Source organism: Podarcis erhardii (genome assembly GCF_964252035.2).
Source record: "Podarcis erhardii genome assembly, chromosome: 8".
Classification (NCBI taxonomy): Eukaryota; Metazoa; Chordata; class Lepidosauria; order Squamata; family Lacertidae; genus Podarcis; species Podarcis erhardii.
In genome coordinates, this window is record NC_138499.1 from 84,409,151 (window position 1) to 84,436,355 (window position 27,205).

Here is a 27,205-nt window from a genome sequence, read left to right on the forward strand (position 1 = left end):
TTGTTTTTGAGTTGTCTGCAAACCCCTGTGCAGTAGAACGCTCTGCTAGCAATGTAATGCTTCATTTTATGTGCTGAGCGATCAGGACTCCTTAAGTGACAGGTTAATTACATTGAATGTTTAGCTTTTCGTGCTTGGACCACGTCCAACATGAAAAGAGTAAGGAGAGTAATCTTTTGATCTTACACCTGTGATATAATTTTCCTTTACATCTTATGCTTAAAAATTGCTGCTCTGTAATTGTAAATCTGCTGCTTACTGTGCCACTGCTTACAATTCTTTCTTTTGCAGCAAAGGGAGTTAAAGGAACAGTTAGTACTTGTTAATTTTATAAGGGCAGCTTTTAGTTAGTTACAGCATAATTCTAACCATGCCTGCTCAGAAGTAAATTCTGTTAAATTCAAATGGAGTTTACTTCTTGGTCAGTAGAGGTTATGTGAACACTTTGGACCCAGTCCTGTCCATTGGGAAATCTCTTAGTCCAATCAGGCTCTGCTGATTTTCTTTACTTTTATCCTTTGTTCCTGTTATTATGTCGGATAACAGATTTTGTAAAAAGGAGGAAGAAATATTGGACAAACATAATAATATCTTCGGATACAATATTGATTTATTTTAAATGATATTTACAACCTGTTTCTGATATTTTGGAACCCTTGTTCCTCTCCCTTGCTGTTTTTTTCTAAAGAGGAACCTAGAGCTAAGATTCATACTATCCTCCAATGCTTATGTTTAATGATGACATACAATATATTTCAAATTTGGATACCGCAGTTCACATAGCATATACAGTCGTACTTGGGTTTTCGGACAGCTTAGTTCCAGAACGTTTTGGCTCCCGAATGCCACAAATCTGGAAGTGACTGTTCCGGTTTGTGAACTATTTTTGGAAGCCAGACATCCGATGGGGCTTCTGCAGCTTCCGATTGGAACTTCCTGCAGCCAATCAGAAGCTGCGCTTTGGTTTCCAAACATTTTGGAAGTCGAATGGACTTCCGGAATGGATTCCGTTCAACTTCCAAGGTACAACTGAAGAACACTGATTGACAGGTCAGAGCAAATGGCAATTGGGGGAAAACCCCAATTGCTGTTTGCTCTGATTGAGAGATAAAGAGCAGCGTCGTAGTGCCAGTGCCCAGGGTGTGCACACAGGCTGGGCAGGGTGCAGAGGGTGTATGGAGCCTGCTCCACCAGCCCTTGCCACTGGAGCCAAGTGGGGCCACACTGTGCCGCCTGCCAGCCCACAAAGGAAAAGCCCAGCTGGTGAATTGGAGGGTGATTCCCCCTAACACCCGCAGAAAGGAGTGCCAAGCCAGGCCACACTGGGGTCACCCCTTGCCCGCCTCCCTTCCTCTGTGTCTGTTCACCATCTGTGCAAGGAATGAGCAAGCTCTGGCCAAGAGGCCATTCAGCGAGGGGGCCAGGGACACGTTGGTAAGGCCAAGCCAGGCTCCAAGACTGTGTCTTTCCCTTTAAACACCTGCTTGTTTTTATCAACTTGCCCACAGCTACAAAACTAAATCTCATTCCCATTTCCCATTGGACTTTTTCTTCTGTTTGACTCTTCCGTTCAGCCAGGGCTCGTGATCAATCACCACGCTGACCATACCCTGAGTAGTTTTTGTCAGTGGCAGTCCGGGCTGATGGGGAAGGATGGGAGCCGCCATGACCATGCCATTTTGCTTACCGGCCTAGATATATGTTCCTGGAAGAACGAGCCATGTGATACGTTAGGTGAGTCCTTGCTGGCAACCTACTGTGGTCATCGTTGCTGAAGCATTAACCCCTGCTCTTAAAGGCCTTGGCAAAATCAATGTATTTTGCTGATGGTCCTAAATACCTAAAATCCAGTGTCTGGCTTGACACTTAACCGGCTAAACACATATTGGCCCTATTATTTCACAACTGACTGGCATGATTACACTCGAGCAACTGAAGGGTCCTAGACACTATCTTATGGTTACCAGACATCCCCGTTTCCCGGGGACAGTCCCCAGATTTACAAATCTGTCCCTGGACAAAATCCGTCCCCAGATTTCATTTAATGTCCCCGGGTTTATAGTTTAAGTGTTGTAGATTTATTAGTAGGGAATGAATGTTATGTGATTGGTTCAACGGCACAGGACACGTCATATGGAGACTTCCGGAGAGGCAAAATGGCGGTGTCACGGCAGTGAGCAGCTCCTGAAGCCAGCCAGAGCCAACTGCACTACCAGGCTGGCTCTGAGCTGCTGAGACTGCCGCTGCCATTGCCAAGGGGGAACCAGGGACGCCCGGCGCGTCAACTGGGGGAACCACTGACACACACACTGTGACCCAAATTGAGCTGGGAGTGAGAATGCCCGGCCACCTGGCCAACTGCCCAGCAGCTCTCTGGGGCCAGGAAAACCTTGCAGCCGATGCAGGGAGAAGGAGGGGAGAGGAAAAGGAATAGAAAGAAAGAGGAAAGAGAAAAAGGGGGGAGCTCCAACCTTTCCATGCCACTGCTGATGCCACAGCTGAGGAGGAGAGGTAGGAGAGCACTGGGAGGACAAGGACGCATGGCCAAGCCGAGGCCCGACCCTAGCCTACTCCACAGTAGTTAGCACTCCAAAAGAGGAGGCCGGGGCTAAGAAGAAGGCCGTGGGACCGAGGAGACCACAGAAGAGAAGATATTACTTCTTAATTTTCTTTTTAAAAAATAACCTTTTTTTCTCTTTTCAAAAAAAAAAAAAGTGTCCCCGGATTCTTTGAAAAAAATCTGGTAACCTTACCCTATCTTGCCCTCTAAGAATTGCTACCCACCATGCCCCACAAATGCCAACAGTGGTGGAATAGTTGCAAACTAACGGGCATCTGTAGGAATAGAATTTGAGGCTTGATGTTGAACAGGGATCTTCTGTCCCACCCCCACCCCCACCTCCACCCCCGTATTCCTGGAGCTTCTTGGAGAACAATGGGATATATAAATAAATAAATTGGGGTTCTGCAGTCCAAATCCATACCGCCTCTCAGTGTATACCCATTTGATTCCTCAGGGCAGGACATCAGTGTGATAAATGCTGGAATTAAATGCTATCAGATGTTTGCCATGGGTTTTGCAATATTCAGGTGATGGGAGAGAGATGCCTCTATTTTGTTATCCAGTGTAATAGCTCTGCCAATACCTCTGGTCAGGAATTAGTGGTGTGGGTGGGTATGGGGGGGAGAGAGAGAGAGAGAGAGAGAGAGAGAGCGCGCGCGCGCGCGCAGGGATCCAGTTGTGCACTGAGATACATAAAAGCAGAGAAAGCAGTTCCTTTCTAATTCGTATCACAACACAGAAGCTGTGTGTCCCTGGCAGCAACAGTCTACTTTGCAAAAACCCAAGTATTGCATATGCATTTTGAAGCCAACAGACCAAGTTCTTTTGTATTTTCTTTTTTGGTATTTATTAAACTAACATTCACAAAGACCATTTCCTAATGAATGCTTTTTCCCCTCCCTTTACATTTAATTTACCAGGATTTGCTCCAATAAATGGAATGTGCAGTAAATATCGCAGCTGCACAGTTAATGAAGATACTGGTCTTGGTCTGGCATTTACTATTGCTCATGAGTCTGGACACAAGTAAGTTTGTATGCATATCTTTGGAAAGAGATACTAGATATTTGTTTGTTTGTTTTTTCCAGCATCCTTTCTAACAGGTGAAGTAGAAATTCGTTGTGCTTCAGTTAAATATCTGGTAACAAGCCAAATGACTGTTTGAGTAAACTGTGGTTAGAATTCAAACACTGATATGATATTCCAAACAAACATATTGTAATTTAGGTCGGCTTGTTTGCCTTCGTGTTTCATCTGCTCAGCATTTCAGAGTTCAGATTCTATGGCTTTCGGGGCTGGAACAATGGCTGGGACTATCACTCTATGTGAAGTATTGGGTAAAAGTATTCAGCAGGAATTTTCAAAAGAGTCCTCAAAAATTATTGATAGGTTTTTTTTTCCTAAAAACTGGTCAGGATTAAAAATGGTGCACAACAGAGAAAGCTCTCTTACGAAGTTGCAGTTAAGAGTGCTGGTATTATTAGGCAGTATTTATATAGGAGAGAATGCAAGTTAATCCATTTTTCCTCCTGCAGCTTTGGCATGATCCATGACGGAGAGGGAAATATTTGCAAAAAGTCTGAAGGTAACATCATGTCACCCACGCTGGCAGGACACAATGGGGTCTTCTCCTGGTCAGCTTGTAGCCGTCAGTATCTCTACAAATTTCTAAGGTATGCATGTTGTGGAAATGAGAGTTGAGTCACTGAAAACTTTGCTTCCCGCCCCCACACTTTTGAGAAAGGGAAATCTGGATGTTTTAACTTACCTGTGGCTCAGTATACCAGAGCAGATAGATAACATTCATAGATCTCTTGGGATAGTGGATTGACTGGGCATTCGCTAGGCCCCAAGACCAGCCAAGGGCCCACTGTCGCAAGAATGCTGCCTTTCCAAAATGTTTACAGATTGGCAAAAAACTCTTTCGAAATTTATATGGCAAGGGAAAAGACCGAGAATTAGATTTAAACTACTTACAGATCGGAAAGAAAGAGGGGGATTCTTGGTACCTAATCTGAAATTATACTTCGAGGCCTCCTGCCTCTGTTGGATCAAAGATTGGATTAATTTGGAAAACACTGACCTGCTAGACCTAGAAGGCTTCAACAACAGATTCGGTTGGCATGCCTATTTGTGGCTAAATAAAGAAAAGGTACACAAAGGTTTTTCAAACCATATTATTAGAGGGCCACTTTATGAAGTTTGGGAGAAAAATAAAAAAAAACTTTTAGAATGGAAAACACCCTGGTGGTTATCGCCAATCAACATTTTAACTACCAAAAAAGCAAATATGGAAGGAGAAGGAGAGCATATGAGGAGTTGAAAGACAAATTAACAGGATGGCTGCAATTCCATCAAATAAATGCAGCATGGAAGGAAGATAAAAAAGTAGGGATGAATGAAAAAAAATCTAAATTTCAGATAGAAATAATTGAAGGTAAATCCAAGTTATTATCCAAAATGTATAACATATTATTAGAATGGGACATAAAGGAGGTCATGACAAAATGGGCAATGGATTTGGGATACAATATAGAATATGATAAGTGGTTGAAATTATGGACTAGTGGAATGAAATTCATGGCATGTGTCACACTCAGAGAAAATTTGGAAAAGATGATGTATAGGTGGTACATCACACCGGCAAAATTAGGGGAAATGTATAAAACAGGAAATAAGGCCTGCTGGAAGTGTAAAATCAAAGAAGGCAATTTCTACCATATGTGGTAGACATGCGAAGAAATGAAGAAATTTTGGGAACTTATTTATAATGAGTTAAAAAAAATATTTAAATACACTTTCCCCAAAAGACCAGAGGCTTTCCTACTAGGAATAATTGGGGATGAAATTAAAAAAGATAAGACATTATTCCAGTATGCTACAGTTGCGGCTAGAATATTAATTGCACAAAATTGGAAAAGTCCAAACACCCCAGCGATTAGAGATTGGCAAATAAAATTATTTGAATTTGTTGAATTAGCAAAAATGACACAAAAAATCAGAAACCAAAAAAAATACAGTTTATTAGTGACTGGAATAAATTTATGGTATACATTGAAGGGAATTATAGAAACTTAAAAACTATAGCAGCTTTGATATAGATCTTACGATGTGTAAACCATTAACAATTATCAGCTGCAGGAAAAAGAAAGTATTTTTATTAAGAAGCCCGAAATCGGGAGGGATGAAGGTCAATAGGTGTGTAGAGGAAAGATTTAAAGATTTAAAGATTTAAAGATTTAAAGATATAAAGATTTAAGTGCGAAGACAAAGAACTGTAACGGAAACTGATGTTATTTTTATGTTATGTTTGGATATCTCTTTTGAAATTGTTGATTTGTTTTCTCTTTTGGTTATTTAAGTGAAATTCAATAAAAAGAAATGAAAAAAAAAGAATGCTGCCTTTCTCACTATATGGAGCATAACGAAGATAATAATAATAATAATAATAATAATAATAATAATAATAATAATAATAATAATAAATTATTTATATTCCGCCCATCTGGCTGGGTTTCCCCAGCCACTCTGGGTGGCTTTCAACGAAGTATTAAAATACAGTAGTCTGTTAAACATTAAAAGGCAGCCCTCTTTAGGGAAGCTTTTAATGTCTTCTAAAAGTCTGGTAGCTGTTCTTCTCTTTGACATCTGGTGGGAGGGCGTTCCACAGAGTGGGTGCCACTACTGAGAAGGCCCTCTGCCTGGTCCCCTGTAACTTGGCTTCTCGCAGTGAGGGAACCACCAGAAGGCCCTTGGTGTTGGACCTCAGTGTCTGGGTAGAACGATGGGAGTGGAGACGCTCCTTCAGGTATACTGGACCGAGGCCATTTAGGGCTTTAAAGGTCATCACCAACACTTTGAATTGTGCTCGGAAACGTACTGGGAGCCAATGTAGGTCATTCAAGACCAATGTTATGTGGTCTCAGCGGCCGCTGCCGCATTCTTGATTACTTGTAGTTTCCAGGTCACCTTCAAAGGTAGTCCCACATAGAGTGCATTGCAGTAGTCCAGGGAGGAGATAACTAGAGCATGCAGCACTCTGGTGAGACAGTTGGCGGGCAAATAGGGTCTCAGCCTGCATACCAGATGGAGCTGGTAAACACAGAATTGACCTGCGCCTCCATGGACTGCTGTGAATCCAAAATGACTCCCAGGCTGCACACCTGGTCCTTCAGGGGCACAGTTACCCCATTCAGGACCAGGGAGTCCTCCACACCTGCCCGCCCCCTGTCCCCCAAGAACAGGAATATGTTTTAATGCTCTGCCTCCTCTAGGATTTGGGGCAAGGGGCGTCCACTCAATTTTTCTGCTGCATTTTACTAAGTAGTGTTTGCTTAGGTAAGATAAGAGTCAGAAAGGTTATCACAAACAATTTTAATCAAGAAGGTTTACACTTCACTTGATAAAGGATTTCCTCAAAACATGAGGCTCTTAATCTCAGGGCTGTGGGTTTGAGCTCAAGGCACCATACATGGTTCTCTCCTCATGCTGCTATTTTCCCTCACAGCAACCCTGTGAAGCAGGTTAGGCTGAGAGAATGTGTCTGTCCCAAAGTCACCCAGTGAGCTTCGTGGCTATGTGGAGATTTGAACCTGTATCTCTCGACAAAGTATTTCACTACCTTGGGGCTGTGTTCACATCACAGTTTATTCCATTTTCCTAATTGCTACGTTCTGCATTATATTTGAGCATTCACATGATGTAAAACCTACATCTGGAACAATAGTGGAATGTGGTGCAAATTTAGTGTTCATTTCCACAGTGGCGTAGTGTGGGTTGTCAGCACCCGGGGCAAGGCAAGTAATTTGCACCCCCTAACCCGTGGATTTGCGCCCCCTAACCTGTGGATTTGCGCCCCCTAACCCTAACCCCCAGATGTTGCGCCCGGTGCGGACGGCCCCCCCTGCACCCCCCACGCTACGCCACTGCATTTCCATGTTACAGTAAAGCCCACAACTTACATGCATTTAATTTGTGCGCATTCAGCTTTACGTGCTTGGCAAAAAGAAGGAAGGAAGGAAGGAAGGAAGGAAGGAAGGAAGGAAGGAAGACAGAAAGAGGCGGGCGTCCAGAAAAAATATACTTACGCAATCCTATTCAGCACTGAACCCAATGTGTTTTGACCATATGTGATTTTGGCTTTAGGCATGATCCCCAGAACATAACCCCCCCCACACACAAGTTGTGGGCTTACTGTATTTGCTTCCAAGGAGTAAATCGGGTCCTCCCTTAAAGAGGGCACGTAGTGCTGTGAGACCCAGCAAACCGACACCCTGTGTTGTGGATGGGTACGATTGGTCAGCCACAACACCCAATTGGTAGCTCCCTTGAAGCTGGGTACAATCTGGCCAATGGGACGCAGTCCAAATGGTTCAAGGGACCTATTTATGCCCATGCACGTGACCCAGAGCTTCCTCTTTTGGAACGTGCATTCGGAACACCCACCCACCTCTCCCAACTTTTAGGGCTTTGCGCTTGACCTTGCTATGCCATCGTGTGTCATCTGTTGTTGGGACAGGGGCACGGCAGAAATTTTCCCCACTTGGCAGATTGGCTGTTGCCATTTGGGTTTCGCCTGCCATGTAGCAAATCGTCACAACTTGTAAGGTTGCAGATAGGCACTGGTTCATGTGATAGGGATGGGAGAACGCTCTCACAATCCCTATGTGAAGGATATTCCATTAAAGGAATCCAGGGACTCGATGGTTTGGTCAACCCCTGAGAGGGGGTTGTGCCCATGCCTGAGTCCAGGGGGACATTTGGGTGGCAGAGTTAGCCCGTTCCCGGCTTTCCGCTTATCCAGGTGTTCACCCTTGGCTGTCCTATGCTGGAACCCTGGGTCAGTGCTACCTGCATGGCAGGGAGCTGGTCGAACCAGAGTCTATGCAACCACTCACTTTCTGTGATCAATAAAGTTGTGGCCTAAATTCGGCCAAAAACCAATCCAAAAATTTGACTCGTGTGTGAATTTATTTGGGGGGAGGTTTCAGGGTCTGAACATGCAAAAAACCCTTTTGCAATTAATAATGAAATAAGTGATGAACTTGTGCTAGATTCTGCTGTGGTTCCAAAGGTGGCTTTTACATCGTGTGAATGCTCAAAGATAATGTGGGGAATAGGAAAATAGGAAAACAGATAGGGAAATGTGAAAATGGAATCAACTTCCATGTGAGTGAAGCACTGGTAGATGACTGCATTTCTTAACAGATGCACCTGTAACAGGGATCTGCTCAGCTTTCTGAAAACCGCAAGCATTCAGTGAATGAGCTTGCAGTAAGTTTTTGAATTGACTTGCTTTTCTGTCATTTGTTAGATGGATGCTGTGTTGCAATGCTAAGAAGTTCCATGCAGAATCCTGCTGTGCTAAATTTCTCTCAGTCACGCTAATAGTGTTGACCACGTTGTCCTGTCGTGCTTCCACTATTAATAGCAGAAGATCTCATCCCATTTAGTGATGCTTGTATGGTGGAACTTATTTTAGGAGAATGGGTTAATGTTAGACTCAGCCACTCACGCGTCTGATATCCCCAGGGTGTGCTCATCTTGTTTTTCAACAGCACAGAATTGAAGACAACTAGATGCAAGGCAAACTACTGATCTGATTTGAACCAGAAAGTTGTCAAACACCAGAGAGTTGAGAGCTAACTTCATTGCTGTTCCAGTCACAGTTTATCCCTCTGCACATTCTCAGCTGGTAACATTAGATATGCTGAGGCTCTGATGATAAAAGTTATCAAATGGGGCCGGCCCACCTATTAGGCAAGGTGAGGCAACCACCTCAGGTGGCAGGATCCACAGGGGCAGTGGGTCCCAATGTGGAGCTCTATTCCCTCTTTGTTCCTAATGTTGTTCTTCACTCCCCCTTTTTCCTTGGCTGGGACAGGGGTGTGGCACCAATTTGTGGTTTGCCTCAGGTACCAAAGTGTCTTGGGCCCAATATCAAACATGCTCATCTGAGTGCTGATTACAATGGGGAGTGACAATGTACACACCCAGGTCCGGCAGACTTGATGTGTTCTCGAAACCTTGAGAATGATTTGTGAATGGTTTTATTTGTTGTTCCTGATAATAGAACATAGCTGTATTCCAGGTTTTGTAGTCCTTGCATTAATCTAGAACCAGAACATCCAGTTCAAAGGTCTAAGGAGGGGTAGCCAAAATGATACCTTCTGAATGTTCCTAGACTACAATTCCCTTAAACTCTGACCATTGGCCTTGGAGTGAACCCAAACAGTAGCTGGAGTCTACCACCAGTCTAGGGGTTTTCTTTTGCCAACTTCATTTGCAGACAGGAAACCTGGGACTCCAGTTTCTGCCCGTGCCTAAATTCTTCCTCACTTACATACCTTGTTCTTTAAAAAATATAAATAAATAAAAAGTGGTTTAGAAATGCTTTTAAATAAATGAAAATAAATACTTCCTGTGATGTAACAAAAACACATTTACTTTGATACAGGAAAGGACCACATCAAAACTTTCCGCTTTTATTGCCACCAGCAGTAGTAGTCCAAGGAAGTTTTACGCCAAAATCTAGGGTGAAAATACATGGCTTTGAAGGTGCTACCGATGTCCTCTGCACCCTATTATATCAGGGTGACATCCAGGAGTAGAGGGTTGTTATGTTAGAAGCTCATCCTACACTCGAGTAGGACCCTGGTAGAGACATATGCCCAACTAGCATGTTCTCTCCCTCCTGGCCGTTCGTTCAGGAGCTTCAAAAGCTTTCTTCAGCCCGAACATCACAGCAACCGATGCCAACAGACATCAGCACACTTTGGGATCCGCAGAGTTTGTGCAGCTTGCGCATGACAGACCTCAGCAACTCAGCGTTTTGGCTAATCTACTTTATTTACATCTAAACACACACGGAGCACTGCAACATGGCTCCGTCTCTCTCTAGCATCAGACAGCAAAGAGAGAAAGAACAAAGGACAATAGTCCCACTTCACGGAACACAGTAACACAAACTCCTGTCTCCGTCACTTCCCACTCTGTGGAGTCAAAACATCCACCATCATGTGAAAGACAACAATCCCATGACTGCAATCATGGAGCAGGAATTCTAGCATGTTATTGGTAGGATGTTGTTTGTCTCTTCAGTGCTTTCCAGTAGCCCTAGGACACAGCTGTCCTCTCCAGTAAATGGTCTCAGCTGAGGAACAGAGGCTGCAGCAAAGTATCTTAGCTCAAACAATAGTATGAAAAGATGGCAACAGTTAATCCTTTTGCCTTCAAGAGTCAGAGCAGGCAGCTGACCAGCCAAGGAAGCTTAAGGAATAGCTTCTCTAACACCCCAAATACCAGCTCACAATTCCCTTGCACCTCTTTTATCTCAAACCTAGTCATTTCAAGCAGAGTATGACACTCCCATATTCCTATATCCTTTCGTTCTTGTCCATAGCTGAACTAGAACTGCCTTGTTTCACAGCTGACTAGCTGCAAGACGGGTCCCTTTTAAAACTGCATTTGACATATCCAAATACACCTTGTTTGGGTCTCTTGCAGCTCTGCTCAGTCCTTGTGTCTTGCTGATCAGCCTAAGCCTGTGCATGAGTACAAATATCCTGAGAAGCTTCCAGGAGAGCTGTATGATGCTGCCACGCAGTGCAAGTGGCAGTTTGGTGAGAAAGCCAAGCTGTGCATGATGGACTTCAAAAAAGTAAGAACCTGTTTTGTTTCACCACATATTTGTTGTTGTTGTTGTTGTTTAGTTGTTTAGTCATGTCCGACTCTTCATGACCCCATGGACCAGAGCACGCCAGGCACTCCTGTCTTCCACTGCCTCCCGCAGTTTGGTCAAACTCATGCTGGTAGCTTCGAGAACACTATCCAACCATCTCGTCCTCTGTTGTCCCCTTCTCCTTGTGCCCTCCATCTTTCCCAACATCAGGGTCTTTTCCAGGGAGTCTTCTCTTCTCATGAGGTGGCCAAAGTATTGGAGCCTCAGCTTCAGGATCTGTCCTTCCATCGAGCACTCTGGGCTGATTTCCTTCAGAATGGAGAGGTTTGATCTTCTTGCAGTCCATGGGACTCTCAAGAGTCTCCTCCAGCACCATAATTCAAAAGCATCAATTCTTTGGCGATCAGCCTTCTTTATTGTCCAGCTTTCACTTCCATACATCACTACTGGGAAAACCATAGCTTTAACTATACGGACCTTTGTTGGCAAAGTGATGTCTCTACTTTTTAAGATGCTGTCTAGGTTTGTCATTGCTTTTCTCCCAAGAAGCAAGATTTATCCCACCCTTAATCCAAGGAGCTGAGGACAATGTCCCTGTGCTATGGAGTGCCATAACTGAAAAGGTCTTCCCCCAAGTAACCACCCACTGGATCTCAAATGGCAGAGGAACTCGAGGAGGTTCTTTTTTTGCCCTGTGTTGTGTCCTACATTTATATGCCACCTTTTCCTCTAAGAGCCAGTGTGGTGTAGCGGTTAAGAGCAGTGCACTCGTAATCTGGTGAACTGGGTTCGCGTCTCTGCTCCTCCACATGCAGCTGCTGGGTGACCTTGGTCCAGTCACACTTCTCTGAAGTCTTTCAGCCTCACTCACCTCACAGAGTGTTTGTTGTGGGGGAGGAAGGCAAAGGAGAATGTTAGCCGCTTTGAGACTCCTTTGGGTAGTAATAAAGCGGGATATCAGATCCAAACTCTAAGGAGCTCAAATGGTAATGTGCATGGTTTTCTCCTCCCGATATAATCCTCAAATGAACCCTGTGAGTAGGTTAGGCTGAGCAACCATGACTATCCCAAGGTCACCTTGTGAGCTTCATGGTTTAGTGGGGGTTTGAACCCTGGTTTGAACCCTGCACTTTAGCCATTACACTGCCATTACCCTGCAGCACTTTAGCCATTACACTGCACAAGCTTCAGCCATCTAGTAGATTGATATTTTGATGTGAGATAATGTGGACAGAAGCCCCTAATTTTGGTCAAATGTACCTCCACATGGAGGTGTTACCCACCGAAAATTGCATAGTGAGTCAACTGACCATTGGACATGATCAACTGCATGAGTTTGCTCTTTTTTAGTTGCAACAGTGGATGCATTCAGAAATTAAATGCCGACTTCAGTTTGTTGCCATTTTCCCCCATTTAGGATATTTGCAAAGCATTGTGGTGCCATCGGATCGGCAGAAAATGTGAAACTAAATTCATGCCAGCTGCAGAAGGTACAACATGTGGATATGACATGGTAAGGAAGATTTGTTTGTTTTTAGTTTGGAAATGGTTTGGTGTGGAAATGGGGATGGTGACAGAAGAGAACGGGATTGTGGGAGTAGAACAGGAGTGGGAAATCAGGTGACCTCCATCCTCGCTGACCATTGGCCATGCTACTTGGGGATGGTGGAGGGTCGCAGACTCCTCATCCCTGGAGTAAAGGGGGTTCTCTCTGTGGGCCTCTCAGGACATCCCTTTTATAGCGTGCTCCTAACAATCTGTGCTCATGGTGGTGTCAGGGATGGTTTTACTCAGTCCCGCTGTCAGCACCGTTGGTGCCAGAAAACAGTATTCTGTTTCAGGCCAGACATGCTGCTTCATTTCCAGTCAGTGCAGGTAACTGCCTGCTGAAATCCTGTAACATTTTATATCTGAAATGCTCGGGTTTATTTTATTTTTTTTGCCTTGCTTTTGCTGTGCAGGAGTGCCCCTCTAGTGCAAAAGCATCACATAGCAGCTACTAAAGGGGAATGGTGGGTGGGTGGTCGAATATAACACTAATGTGCTGTTATTGCATCAATATCATGTTGCAAAATACACCTGTTAAAAAAAAACTTGTAACAATAAATAAAAATAAAGGGCCCTTAGATACCTTTTCATCACAAGATGCAGAACCTTAAATGAGTAAACTTCCACTCACAATTTACTAGGAAACCCCCATTTCCTCTGCAGAAATACTAATCTTAGCGAGAGGGTTATCAGTTTTCACATATGTAAACCAAAGGTATCCTTACTTTTCTTGCAGAGCTGGTTCATATTCCTATACATTTCATATTCCATGCAACATATCGAAAGCAAGTTTGAACTTAATAGTAATTCTAATATTTCAAGGCCCAATTAAAATATTCATTGTTGCCATATCGCTGCCATTAAAAATTGGCTGCTGATCAACATTCCCCACAAATCATGTCCTCCATCACGGAGAGCCATGTGTTGCGGTGAGATCACCTAAATTGCCTCCTTGTTGCTGGGGTGGGCCCGTTTGGATGGCCTCTGAACCCCTCTGTTGCTGGAGTAGAAATTTGGCTCTTTGGGTTTTGATTGGTACAGAGGGGGCTATTTAAAGGACTGCACGATGCAAGGAGCTTTCTCTTTCGCATCGTGCAGCAGATCTCCCACCCTCCCTCCCTTTATTTTGGGGCAGTGTTTGTAACCTTGCTATGCCTGTCTAGGGGCCATCTGTTTTTGGAGCAGGGGCCCGGTAGGAATTTTGCCACTTGGCTGATTGGCTGGTGCCACTTGGTTTTTGCCTACCGAGTAGCAAATCGTCGCAACTTTGTAAGGTTGGCGGTTAGGCATTGGTTCATTGTTTGGTGGAGGGGATTGTGGATTGGCTGTGCCTGCCCCTCATATTGCTGCTGCTGCTGCAAGGGAATTCCCTTAAAGGAACCCAGGGACTCGATTTGTTCTGTCCGATCCCCTCTCAGGGGTAGGGCCATGCCTGAGTCCCTGGGAGCACCTGGGGTGAACTAAAAGGCGGAAATCCGCCTCTGTGCTCCCCCAGTATGTTTCCCCTTACTGGCCTCTGGAGGTTCCAGTTGTCAGTCCTGTTCCTGCCTGAGTGCAGGGTTCATGTAGTCCGAACCAATTGCCTAAGCAACCACTCACATGCTGTAATCAATAAAGTTGTGGCCAAATTAATGCCAAAAACCTTAAACTAATATTCTGTGTCCATTATGATTTATTTTGGGGGTGGTTTTGGGGGTCTTCACACGCAACTGTGAAAATGATTTGTCTTCTGAAAAGCATCCAGTAGATTATGGGGGAGCGGCACATTAGCATCACTGGGCCCTAGAGATAAAGCAGTAGTGTAGGTACCTCCCATATAATTGCATGGGTTCACTCGGGGGGGGGGGGACATTTGACCATCCCCCTGACCCCAGGTGGAGCTTCAGCCATTCAACTACCAATTTGATGGCAGCCACACCACAAGGAAAACTCTCTTCCATACCCTCTACTGTTTCTGCCTCCTCATTGCTTTTCTACCCTCCCAATCTCCTGAAAGTAAGATCTACCAAGCTATACGTTTAGTAACACCATTTAGTCACTAGGGGTCCAAATTTCAAATTATCTGAGGGCCACTTTTACATTTTAGTAACACAAGGTGGCCATGCTGTTAACTCCGAGGGTGTGTTTTTCTTTCCAAATTAACCAGCCCCCCCTTCATTCTGTATTAATTAGCAATTGTGTTGTGCTTTTTAAGTGTTAATGTGAGATACAGGTTGGCACCCTGATGGAGAAGGGAAGGGGACTTAAACACTACTGTTTACACTAGAAGGGTGCCCCATTTGTACTCTTATTCAAGGAAATCTGGGAGACCCCATTCAGTCTAGGTCTATAGTGGGGAGGAAAGGGTTGAAGGTCACCTCCGTTCCTCACCATAATCTCGACACTTAAAAAAACCCCACTATTCATTTGTTTTTGTTTAGTCATTTAATCGTGTCCGACTCTTCGAGACCCCATGGACCAGAGCACACCAGGCACTCCTGTCTTCCACTGCCTCCTGCAGTTTGGTCAAACTCTTGTTAGTAGATTCGAGAACACTGTCCAAGCATCTCATCCTGTCATCCCCTTCTCCTTGTGCCCTCAATCTTTCCCAACATCAGGGTCTTTTCCAGGGAGTCTTCTCTTCTCATGAGGTGGCCAAAGTATTGGAGTCTCAGCTTCAGGATTTGTCCTTCCAGTGAGCACTCAGGGCTGATTTCCTTCAGAATGGATAGGTTTGATCTTCTTGCAGTCCATGGGACTCTCAGGAGTCTCCTCCAGCACCATAATTCAAGAGCATCAATTCTTCGGCGATCAGCCTTCTTTATGGTCCAGCTCTCACTTCCATGCCCCACTATTGGGAAAACCATAGCTTTAACTATACGGACCTTTGTCGGCAAGGTGATGTCTCTGCTTTTTAAGATGCTGTCTAGGTTTGCCCCTATTCATAGAGTTGCTAATTTTAGTGTAAATTCATGCCAGTGCTAATTGCACAAATGGTGCCGTATTTAATTTGGCCCTGCTGCAAAACTGCCACCACCTCTTGCCACACACCCCTATGGAGAGAAAGAGCAATGCGGACCTGGTGATGCAGGGATTTTTTGTCTCCCCTCTTCACATTTTTGATGGGCTTTGTGTGGCTTACATGTTTCCATAAAGAGGTGAGAAAGGGCTCCAGATAATCCACTAATCCAAACAGATTAACGTAGTTGATCTCTTTAGCGATGACTCGAAAGAGGGATAGCTCCAGTTCCTAGAAGAAGAAATATCATATCACTCTCCTTTTCCAAACTGAACTGTTGAGTCATTTGACTCCAGACTAGATTTTAAGGATATCATACACAAAGCACTTGTCAAGATGAATGCAGACAGACACAGTTTAAGATCTTCACATCAAAGTGAACATGTGCTTTTAGGTTAAATTGGGTGTAATCCTGACTGACAGTCCCAAGAGAAGTGGTGGGTGCAGTTTTTATTTTATTTTTGTCCAAGAATAACAGGCAGGGACAATTAATCTCAAATAGATTACTTCACCTATAAATCAGATGGTATACTATGTAAAGTCCATTTGCTTCCCTTTCTCCATTCTCCTACTTTCGGTTTCTAAAGTTTCACTTGCCGTAAATCGTAACTCATTCTCAAAGCAAAAGGGGGTCATGTCTGAGATTAATCCATAACAATAACAGAGAAATCTAATGAGGTGACTGTGGATAGTTAACTTTGAAATGTAAGATTTTAAATACCAGTGCCTGGTCCAGTAAAGGTAATTCACAGACAAAAGCAGGCTTGTGCATTCATCCAAATACAGAAGTTACATATCAGAACTGCAGTACTTTCAAACGGACGAACATTCTAATGTACTTTCCTAACTAATGCACACATTGGCCATAACGGAAAATGCCTTCATACAGCTGTGCTCCTGAAACATGTACTGAGAGCAGTACATGTGAAAAGGATCTAGGAGTCTTGGTTGACCACAAACTTGACATGAGCCAACAGTGTGACGCGGCAGCTAAAAAAGCCAATGCAATTCTGGGCTGCATCAATAGGAGTATAGCATCTAGATCAAGGGAAGTAATAGTGCCACTGTATTCTGCTCTGGTCAGACCTCACCTGGAGTACTGTGTCCACTTCTGGGCACCACAGTTCAAGAAGGACACGGACAAACTGGAACGTGTCCAGAGGAGGGTAACCAAAATGGTCAAAGGCCTGGAAACGATGCCTTATGAGGAATGGCTAAGGGAGCTGGGCATGTTTAGCCTGGAGAAGAGGAGGTTAAGGGGTGATATGATAGCCATGTTCAAATATATAAAAGGATGTCACATAGAGGAGGGAGAAAGGTTGCTTTCTGCTGCTCCAGAGAAGCAGACACAGAGCAATGGCTCCAAACTACAAGAAAGAAGATTCCACCTAAACATTAGGAAGAACTTCCTGACAGTAAGAGCTGTTCGACAGTGGAATTTGCTGCCAAGGAGTGTGGTGGAGTCTCCTTCTTTGGAGGTCTTTAAGCAGAGGCTTGACAACCATATGTCAGGAGTGTTCTGATGGTGTTTCCTGCTTGGCAGGGGGTTGGACTCGATGGCCCTTGCGGTCTCTTCCAACTCTATGATTCTATGATTCTATGAAACATTCTCACCATCTCTGATCCATGCACAGAATCCTGCTTCCACGCATGGATTACTATCTCTGGATCAGGGCGCATGTGCTGCACAGAAGGCATTCATGGCAGAATTATATTAGCAAGCTTTCTCAGTCTTTCTTCATCTTATATTTTACATATGAAGAGTACAGAGTCAGTTACGGGTGCGAGTCCTGCTGAAATTTAGAAAGGCCATTTTGCATGTTGGGTACAGTGAGTAAAACCAATGGATTTCGTTTCCCCATTCATAGCTCGCCTCCCCCTACACTCTCTACCAGGCCAGCTCATAGTAATGATGATGATGATGATGATGATGATGATATAATTTTATTATTTATACCCCACCCTTCTGCCTGGGTTTGTCCAGCCACTATGGGCAGCTCTCAACAGAATATTAAAAGCACAATAAAACATCAACCATTAAAAACCTCCCTAAACAGGGTTGCCTTCAGATGTCTTCTAAAAGTACAGTAGCACATCGGCTTATGTTACCCTCAGGTAACGTACACTTCAGGTTGCGAAAGCAGCAAACCCGGAAGTGTTTTGCCCCACGCACATGCGCAGAAGCGCTTTACCGCACCACACACATGCGCAGAAGCTGTCTGCCGCTGCATGCACATGCGCAGAAGCAGTCGCTACAGTTGCAGAAACCTCGGGATCTGACCGGAGCTCCGGAACTGATCCCATCCGCAACTGGAGGTACCACCCACTGTAGTTGTTTATTTCCTTGACATCTGAAAGGAGGGCATTCCACAGGGCAAGTGTCACTGCCAAGAAGGCCCTCTGCCTGGTTCCCTGTAACCTCACTTCTCACAGTGAGGAAACCACCAGAAGGCCCTCAGAGCTGGACCTCAGTGTTCAGGCTGAACATTCAGTGTCAGTACTGAAAGTTGACTGATGCAAAATCTCCTGAATTCCTCACTCCTATTTTGGCTAAGTCAAAGTTGTAGTGTCAGAGGCCTACATCTTCATACAGGATTGTTTGGGTGTATGCATGAGTTACACATTATGACTGATGAATCATAGAATCATAGAATCATAGAATCATAGAATCCTAGAGTTGGAAGAGACCACAAGGGCCATCGAGTCCAACCCCCTGCCAAGCAGGAAACACCATCAGAGCACTCCTGACATATGGTTGTCAAGCCTCTGCTTAAAGACCTCCAAAGAAGGAGACTCCACCACACTCCTTGGCAGCAAAGGCAAACCATGTCTGGAAGCGAAGCAACTTGCCCTGGACCTATCTCCTTGTTGTGTCTTGGTGTCACCCACTTTACCTCAGATATGTACATTTTGTGCCAGGGATGGGGGACCTGTGGCCCTTCAGATGTTGTCAGACTCCAGCTCCCACCATCCCCAGCCAGCATAGTCAGTAATGAGGGATGGTCCGACAACATCTGGAAAGCCATATTTATCCCCAGGACAAATAGTTCAATTCTGGTGGGAACACATTTGCCTTCCCATGTGGAATGTAGCAGACTGGCTTGTCAATATAGAGAGTTCCCTTTTGTGGCTTTGAAAGGAAGGGTATTTTTGATTTCACGTGCCAGGACCTTAGTTTTGTGGGTGAACTTAGTTTTGAGGGAACCTCCATGCAGTGGATTGCAAATAGCTTTCATTGTATTTCTGAAGGAAGAGGCAATTGGAGGCAAACTTCCCTGGACTTTGATTCGCTGCTCCTAGCGTTGTGCAATTGCATAGGAGTTTCGGAACCAAACTATTCAGATAATTTAAAAAATTGTGGCTTTATCAATTGCCAATGGATTTCTTTAGGATTACTTTTTTTAGTTATCCTTATCGTATTCTAAGGAAATCACATATGGAAGTAGTTTCTCCAACATTAGCAATTGAAATGGCAAAGATACAGAAATCTCCAGTTCTATCACTGATTGATGAGTGGATTCTGGGATGTTGAGAAATAATCAGGTTAAGTGAATGATTAGAAATTGTGAGAATTGGAGTCAGCCGGCTAATCAATAGCAGCTTTCTATCTAAGTAGATTAAATCCATACTATCTTGGGCAGTGTTAGATAGTATAGAATTATTGTTTTCTTCTTTTAGATAGTGATGGCAGTATGCTAAATAATCTTGGATATTTCCCCTCATATTATTTTTATATTTATTTTATTTTATAATACTACACAGATGATCACAAATAACTTATTTCCTATTGTTTATAATGAATCTTTTCTAAGCTTGATTGAGGGTTCATCCAGACTTTCTTTTCTGTTTGTTTCCTGGCGCTTTCTCCAGGAAAACTCACATTTTACGACCGAATCAGAGCAAACAGGTTTGCAGTATTCTGACACTTGCTCCATTTCAGCACTAAAGAGCAAGTTTTCCCAGGGAAGGCTCTGGGACAAATGACAAAAACACTTGTACAGGGAACTTTAAAGTGCATATCTGTTCCTGGAAAGTACAGTGCCAAAGGAAGTTGAGGTGAGGCCTAAGTTTGGATCTACCAGAACTATTTTAAAGAGAAGTAAACCTTCTTAGATAGCAACTTGTGAGGGCAGCTTCCCTTCTGGAGATTTCCAAGGCTGTTCATGGGGAACCTGTGGCCTTCTAAATGTTACTGGATTACAGCTCCCATAATCCTTGGCCATTGGTCCTGCTGCCTAGGGCTGAGGAGTCGTCCACATCTGGAGAGCCACAGACTCTCTATTTCTGCCTTAGGCCCAGAACCAGATTATAGCCTGGTGCACGTCTGCTAGATGTTCTCTTAGGGTACACAAGCTAAATCATAAATTTACTGGTAATCAGACCCCATTTCTGCATTTCCTGGGGAGACATGACTATCTGCCAAGGCAGGATTGTGCCTACATTACTCTTGATAACTTCTACCCTTGTGGTTTGTGGGGAATTACATGGTTGTGTCCTAGCCTGCAATGCCCAGGTTGCTAGGTAATGTAAAGGACCCCTGACAGTTAAGTCCAGTCATGAATGACTCTGGGTTTGTGGCACTCATCTCACTTTACAGGCCGAGGGAGCCGGCGTTTGTCTGCTTCCAAAGACAATTTTTCTGGGTCATGTGGCCATCATGACTAAGCTGCTCCTGGCGAAGCCAGAGCAGCGCACGGAAATGCCGTTTACCTTCCCACGAGAGCGGTACCTACTGTATTTTTCACTCTATAAGACGCACCAGACCACAAGACGCACCTAGTTTTTGGAGGAGGAAAACATGAAAAAAATATTCTGAATCTCAGAAGTCAGAACAGCAAGAGGGATCACTGCACAGTGAAAGCAGCAATCCCTCTTGCTGTTCTGGGTTCTGGGATAACTACACAGCCTGCATTCACTCCATAAGATGCACACACATTTCCCCTTACTTTTTAGGAGGGAGAAAGTGAGTCTTATAGAGCAAAAAATACGGTATTTATCTACTTGCACTGAAGTGCTTTCAAACTGCTAGGTAGGCAGGAGCAGGGACCGAGCAACTGGAGCTCACCCCCTCGTGGAGCCCTGAACCGCCGACCTTCCGATCGGCAAGTCCAAGCGGCACAGTGGTTTAAACCACAACGCCACCCAGGTTGCTAGCATGATTCAAAACCTCACAATTCCCCCTTATCACACTGGACTGGAAGTTACCAAGAGCAGCAAGAGAGCACTCAAAAGATGGCAGCAGCCACACCACTCCAGGTAACATATGAATGAGGCCAGAGAACTCAGCAGAGAAACTTGCAGCTGGGCAAAAGGACCTGAAGAGCAGTGGGACAAGGGCACCGAAATTCCGGAGCCCTTACAGATCAGCAGCCACTGTGTTGCCTTCTATTTTATTCCTGGAATTTGAGCAGGATGGTCTAGTCGAATGCTGCAGACAGCCCACCCCCTTTCCAAGATTTAGCTTTCTTTTTGAACTCTGATTCATTGCTGACTAAGCTTTTTTTAAAAAGGGTCGTAAATTAGAGATGTCAACGAAGCAAGACAGTGACAGCAAAGCCCCTTTTTAAGACCATGATCTGAAGCCAGAAATACTTTAGCAGGAGTAACTTGAATATTCAGCTTGATTGGTGGTTAACAAGGGCACAGAACACCAAAGGGAAACAAGTGTGCATTTGTAGATCTTTCTAATTCTTTACACTGAAAAATGGCAGGATGCATGTATTGGCTTTTTTTAAAAAAAGAAAGCAAGAAAATGTCAGTAATAACCATGTTGCACAGTTCCCAACTCAGGGAAAACAGAATACCTTTTCTCCATGCAATGAGGGAAGCTCAGTGTATGCTTCAGAACTGTGCATAATCTCAGTTCTAAATCATGAAAGTTCAGTGGGCTTTTCAATGCAGACGTCTTCCTTCAATGCATGGAGAATAGGAAGCCTGAGCTCCAATAATAATAAATAATAATAATAATAATAATAATAATAATAATAATAATAAATTTATTATTTATACCCCGCCCATCTGGCTGAGTTTCCCCAGCCACTCTGGGCAGCTCCCAATCAAATGTTAAAAACAGTACAGCATTAAATATTAAAAACTTCCCTGAACAGGGCTGCCTTCAGATGTCTTTTAAATATAGGATAGCTGCTTATTTCCAAGGCATGTAGCAGAGGTGGTGGACCTTTCTAGTGTATCTCCACTGATTCTAATCACATGAGAAGAAGAACTTCTGCTTGGGCCACCAGGCAGATATGCTGAATGTGGCAATACCACATCTCACCCCACATTTCTTTGCAAAACATTACCTGAGGGGTGATGTGTAAGGAGCAGCAGCAGCAGCCACACACATCCTCCCGAAAACCTAGGCAGGGTGTCAATTTCATTTCTCATTTTCCCAGTTCTCCTCACTTCTGAATCAACTTCTGATTTTCTTTCTTAAGCCCTCAAGAAAATCCATCAGCATTTTAGCGTGAATACCTCTGAGCATTCAGATCTTTATATGCAGTTTTTCCTAATCCATACATTTTTGCTAATGGATTCTCCCTATTATAATATATTTTTGCACACTGTTTTCACTACATGTTTTTGTGGACACTTTATCCCAGTATATGCATTTTTGGGTATATTAGTTGCCTGGAGAACCGCATTGCAAAATTCAGGGAAATGTGACTTTTAAAGGTAAAGGTAAAAGTACCCCTGACTGTTAAGTCCAGTTGTGGATGACTCTGGAGTTGCTTGCTCATCTCGCTCTATAGGCCGAGGGAGCCGGTGTTTGTCCGCAGACAGCTTCCGGGTCATGTGGCCAGCATGACTAAGCCGCTTCTGGCGAACCACTACCGCACACGGAAATGCTGTTTACCTTCCCGCCGGAGCGGTACCTATTTATCTACCTGCACTTTGACGTGCTTTTGAACTGCTAGGTTGGCAGGAGCTGGGACTGAACAACGGGAGCTCACCCCGTTGCGGGGATTCGAACTGCCGACCTTCTGATCAGCAAGCCCTAGGCTCTGTGGTTTAGACCACAGCGCCACCTGCATCCCTTCCCATGTAACTTTTAAAGGATGGCAAAGTTTCAGTTCTCAGATTGTTTCAGAAAGTGTGGATTAGGTAGATCCACCTTTGAATATGAACTTAAATCTAATTTCTACCCCCATCCCTACCCACAGATTGCTGGTGTATATACATCCCATTTGTTGAAAAACAAAAACAAAAAAATGAATGCCATTATTTATCCTGGAAAAATAGTTTGGTGCAGTGTGGTTTGCTTACTTCCCTCATCAAAATCGTCAAACACCAAAAAGTTTGTTAACTTCCCGAGTGAAGGCTAGGAGACACTGAAATGGAACACACACTTGGTTGTTTTGTCTCCTGGAAAAGCAGTGTGACCTTGGACATACAGTACTTTATCACATTGTCCAGGTGTCTCAAAGGAAAGCATAAATCTTCAAGGGAGTTCACCAAAACACCCAAATTCTTGTGGTTTAACTTGTATCTCAGTCTTAGCAGGACTTCTGAAAGCTAAGAAATGCTCACAATTTATACAACCCATGCATAAATCTTGCATATCAGGGCTGTGGTTCAGCAGCTAAGATTTGTGTTCCTATCTGTTGGTCTCTTGTATTTGCACATATGTCCTCTTTGGGGGGGGGGGTCCTGTGTCGTTTCAATTAATGCACAAAGTGGGGGCACATTGTGGCACTAGACTCCACCTCCCAACTTGTGTGTGTCTGTCGCATACCTATGAATATTGCCAATGAAGACATATAATGGTGGTAGGGTGTGCATGGATTCTGCTGCCCTACATGCGCTCAGCACATTGCTGGGGGTAGATCTATGCTTGTAGAGTTTAGCACAGTGTAGCAGGAGCTTCTCTGGCAAATGCTCCCTTTCTGCGCCCAGTGGAGCTTTTGTCTACAAACAGGGAGACAACTCCACTCAGTACTAAGCCCTTCCCTCCAGTTAATTGAGTCAGGATTCCTCAGTCCATAACTGAAGCAGGAGGGAGCTTCTAAAAAGCAGTCTTGAGAAGTCTGAAAGTATTAAACAAAGTTTAAAACTGTGTGGTTGGGTGGGATAAATAATATAAGTGAGGTGGCTTCTTTGTTGGTGAGACATGAGGTGTTGCAAACTCTTGATGCAAAATCATTTGCACTTGAAAGTATGGAGCAATGAGCAAACATTATACGTTATATGTTGCAGTGGTGCCGTGGAGGGCAGTGTGTCAAGTATGGCGATGAAGGGCCCAAGCCAACCCATGGACAGTGGTCAGAGTGGTCCCGGTGGTCATCGTGTTCCAGAACCTGCGGAGGAGGCATATCTCACCGAGAGCGAAATTGTACGAATCCAAGGTGACTGAGAGTTTCTTTTTTTCAAGTCTAAATGTGGTGGAATAAGCCAGATGTTGCAAAGCCATAACCATTTCTTTAGTTATGGGTAATGGCTTGCATCAGCAGCTAAGGCGCAAAGGGCACAATACAGTGGTACCTCAGGCAGTGGCGTAGCGTGGGGGGTGCAGGGGGGCCGGCCGCACCGGGCGCAGCCTCTGGGGGTTAGGGTTAGGGGTAGGGTTAGGGGGCGCAAATCCACGGCTTAGGGGGCGCAAATTACTTGCCTTGCCCCGGGTGCTGACAACCCACGCTACGCCACTGACCTCAGGTTAAGTACTTAATTCGTTCCAGAGGTCTGTTCTTAACCTGAAACTGTTCTTAACCTGAAGCACCACTTTAGCTAATGGGGCCTCCCGCTGCCGCCGCGCCGCCAGAGCACGATTTCTGTTCTCATCCTGAAGCAAAGTTCTTAACCCGAAGCACTATTTCTGGGTTAGTGGAGTGTGTAACCTGAAGCGTATGTAACCTGAAGCGTATGTAACCCGAGGTACCACTGTAGAGTGCTTCAGCAATGTCATGCACTGGGTGCATCTCCTTGTTTATAGCAAACATTGCAAAACACAAGACTGGGGCTTGTCCACACTTCTGCTTCTCCTGTGCCCATAAAGCACAGGTCCAAGTGGTTTTACCTTTGCCCCACCACTTTTCCGGGAAAACCCACTCTTTACTGCTAAACCACAACAAACGTCAATCCACAGGGAACTTGCAATTTGTTCCTATTTAGCACCAAACTGCGGGTTTTCCTGGGGGAAAGCAGTGGGACAAGTGGAAGTATGGATGAGCCTTCTGTTTACCTCCATTTGAGACGTGTTGTGATACAGTTTTCCATAGTTCAGTAGCACAGCACACAATTTGCTTTCATAAGATCCTAAGTTTCAGTCTCCAGGATCTTTAGTTAAAAGGATCTTGTTTTTAACAGGGTTGGGAAAGACATCTGCTTGAGAGCATGAAGAACTACTGCTAGTTGAATCAGACATCTCTGTTCTAAGCAGATCTGACTGTGAGATGGATTTTAATGGATAATTTATCTCATATGTGGGTTGAAGAGCTTCAAAATCCCATCCTTGGCAACAAAAGCATAGGAATTAGGCTTTCAAACCTTGTTCTGAGATGACTGTCCCATCTTACCCTGCTTAATAAAGAATCAGGCAACAGCTAGTAAAGCAAGTTTAAAAATAAGATTTACTTACTTTATAATCATTCTTTAGTTCACAGCAACAGTAGCCAGAAAAAAGTATGCAGGCAAAATACTTACCGTATTTTTCGCTCTATAAGACACACCAAACCATAAGACACACCTAGTTTTTGGAGGAGGAGGAAAACAAGAACCACAAGACGCACCTAGTTTTTGGAGGAGGAAAACAAGAAAAAAAAATATTCTGAATCTCAGAAGCCAGAACAGCAAGAGGGATCGCTGCGCAGTGAAAGCAGCAATCCCTCTTGCTGTTCTGGCTTCTGGGATAGCTGCGCAGCCTGCATTCGCTCCATAAGATGCACACACATTTCTCCTTACTTTTTAGGAGGGAAAAAGTGAGTGTTATAGAGCAAAAAATACGGTATATTTACAGTTTAACCAGCTTCAGACATGTGCCTAAAACTGCAGCGAGCAGAGGCATGTCTGCATCCAAAGTTGGTCAAAGGAAGAGAGGGAGAGGAACAGGAAGTATTATATGCTCCTTCCTTTCCAGGAGAGGAAGGGAAATGACATAACACAGAGTCCTCTCTACCAATTGTATTTCTATGGTTTAAGTATCTGCCTACCAACAATACAGCTCTGTGGACTTAGCCACTTCTCATGCTAACTAGCAAGAGCGTGTATTTGTAAGGTTTGACTGCTAATGTACCAGACTGACAGCGTCACATGCTCCTTGAAAGGAGCAAAATTCAGTGGGACTTACTTCTGTACTCCTTGGAGGAAGAGCACTATGGAGATATAATAATCAATTGTTTAAAAAACGTTTGAGGGGAGGGTGTTTCCCATAACATGAAATCTCAGCAAATACATTTAAACAGCTAAGGAAATGTTTTAAAGCACACCCTTTCTCTGGGGAGCTATGCATAGCCTCCTACTTCATCCTCACAGGTTAAACTAAGGTACAGGTTAAACTGAGGGATAGTAACTTGCCCAAGCATTAGGCTTTGTGGCACCACAGCAATTTGAGCCTGGGTCTCCCTAGGCCTATGTTCAGCCATAACCAGTACTTCACGCTGGAGGTAGTTATTTGTTTCTGCTCCACAAAAGTTTAACCAGATGTTTTCAGGATGCTTTCTTGGCTTATCTTTGTTCAAAACCAACTTCTTAACAATTTCCTTTAGCATTCAGATGCTGAGAGTGCATTTCCATTGCACGGTATCTGCAAAACGGGCATGGTCATGTTCAGGCTGATTTCCAGAAAAAGTAACAGAGGTTCCAAGGCACCTTCAGAAAACGCAGAGGGAAACACTCTTGCCAGTTTTGGCTAACCAATCAAAATAAGCACAGATGTTTGTTATTGAGCACATAAAGGTATATAAGGCCATATTGAAACTGCAGTCTGCTTGAATTTTAAGGATGTAAGATATGGATATTATATTGTATAAAATTAAATGCAGTAGAAGCCTGGTATGGTGGAATTGACTGTGCCCCTCCCAACTTCAGATGAGGGGAGGTGCCGTATTTTCTTTTTACTGCTCCCTGATTTAAAACATACCCTACAAATGAAAAGAAAATGCCATGTTAGAGGTGAAGTTTGTGGTCCAGACTGCTCTGTGTAGGCTAATTTTGTATTTGCTGCAAGTTTGTTTTGTTTTTATGGAGCCCGGTATTCACTTAGTCAAGTACACCTCATGTAGTAGAGTCTATTCTGCCACCTCGGTGTGCTAAATGTGTAGACCAGGTCTTAGACAAAGTTGGAGAGATGGATTCAAAAACGGTGATCTAGTGCTCAAGAATATCTGTACTGAAACTAGAAGCCCTTGTCTGCATCCTCCAACTAACGTCTGTATTCGATTGGAATAGGAACTTTCTCAGTGTCACTTGACCTGTTCCACCT

At 44.1% G+C, this 27,205-nt stretch overlaps 1 protein-coding gene across 1 annotated transcript in view; it reads left to right on the plus strand.

Moving 5' to 3' along the window:
• The window catches only part of ADAMTS16 (ADAM metallopeptidase with thrombospondin type 1 motif 16), an 89,881-nt gene that overhangs the window by 18,841 nt on the left and 43,835 nt on the right, over positions 1-27,205 (plus strand). Inside the window, exons 7-12 of the mRNA XM_081872597.1 lie at positions 1,575-1,734; positions 3,484-3,589; positions 4,099-4,236; positions 11,069-11,222; positions 12,661-12,756; positions 23,986-24,134. Coding sequence (XP_081728723.1) covers positions 1,575-1,734; positions 3,484-3,589; positions 4,099-4,236; positions 11,069-11,222; positions 12,661-12,756; positions 23,986-24,134 — 803 coding nt within the window. The remainder of the gene's footprint in view (positions 1-1,574; positions 1,735-3,483; positions 3,590-4,098; positions 4,237-11,068; positions 11,223-12,660; positions 12,757-23,985; positions 24,135-27,205) is intronic.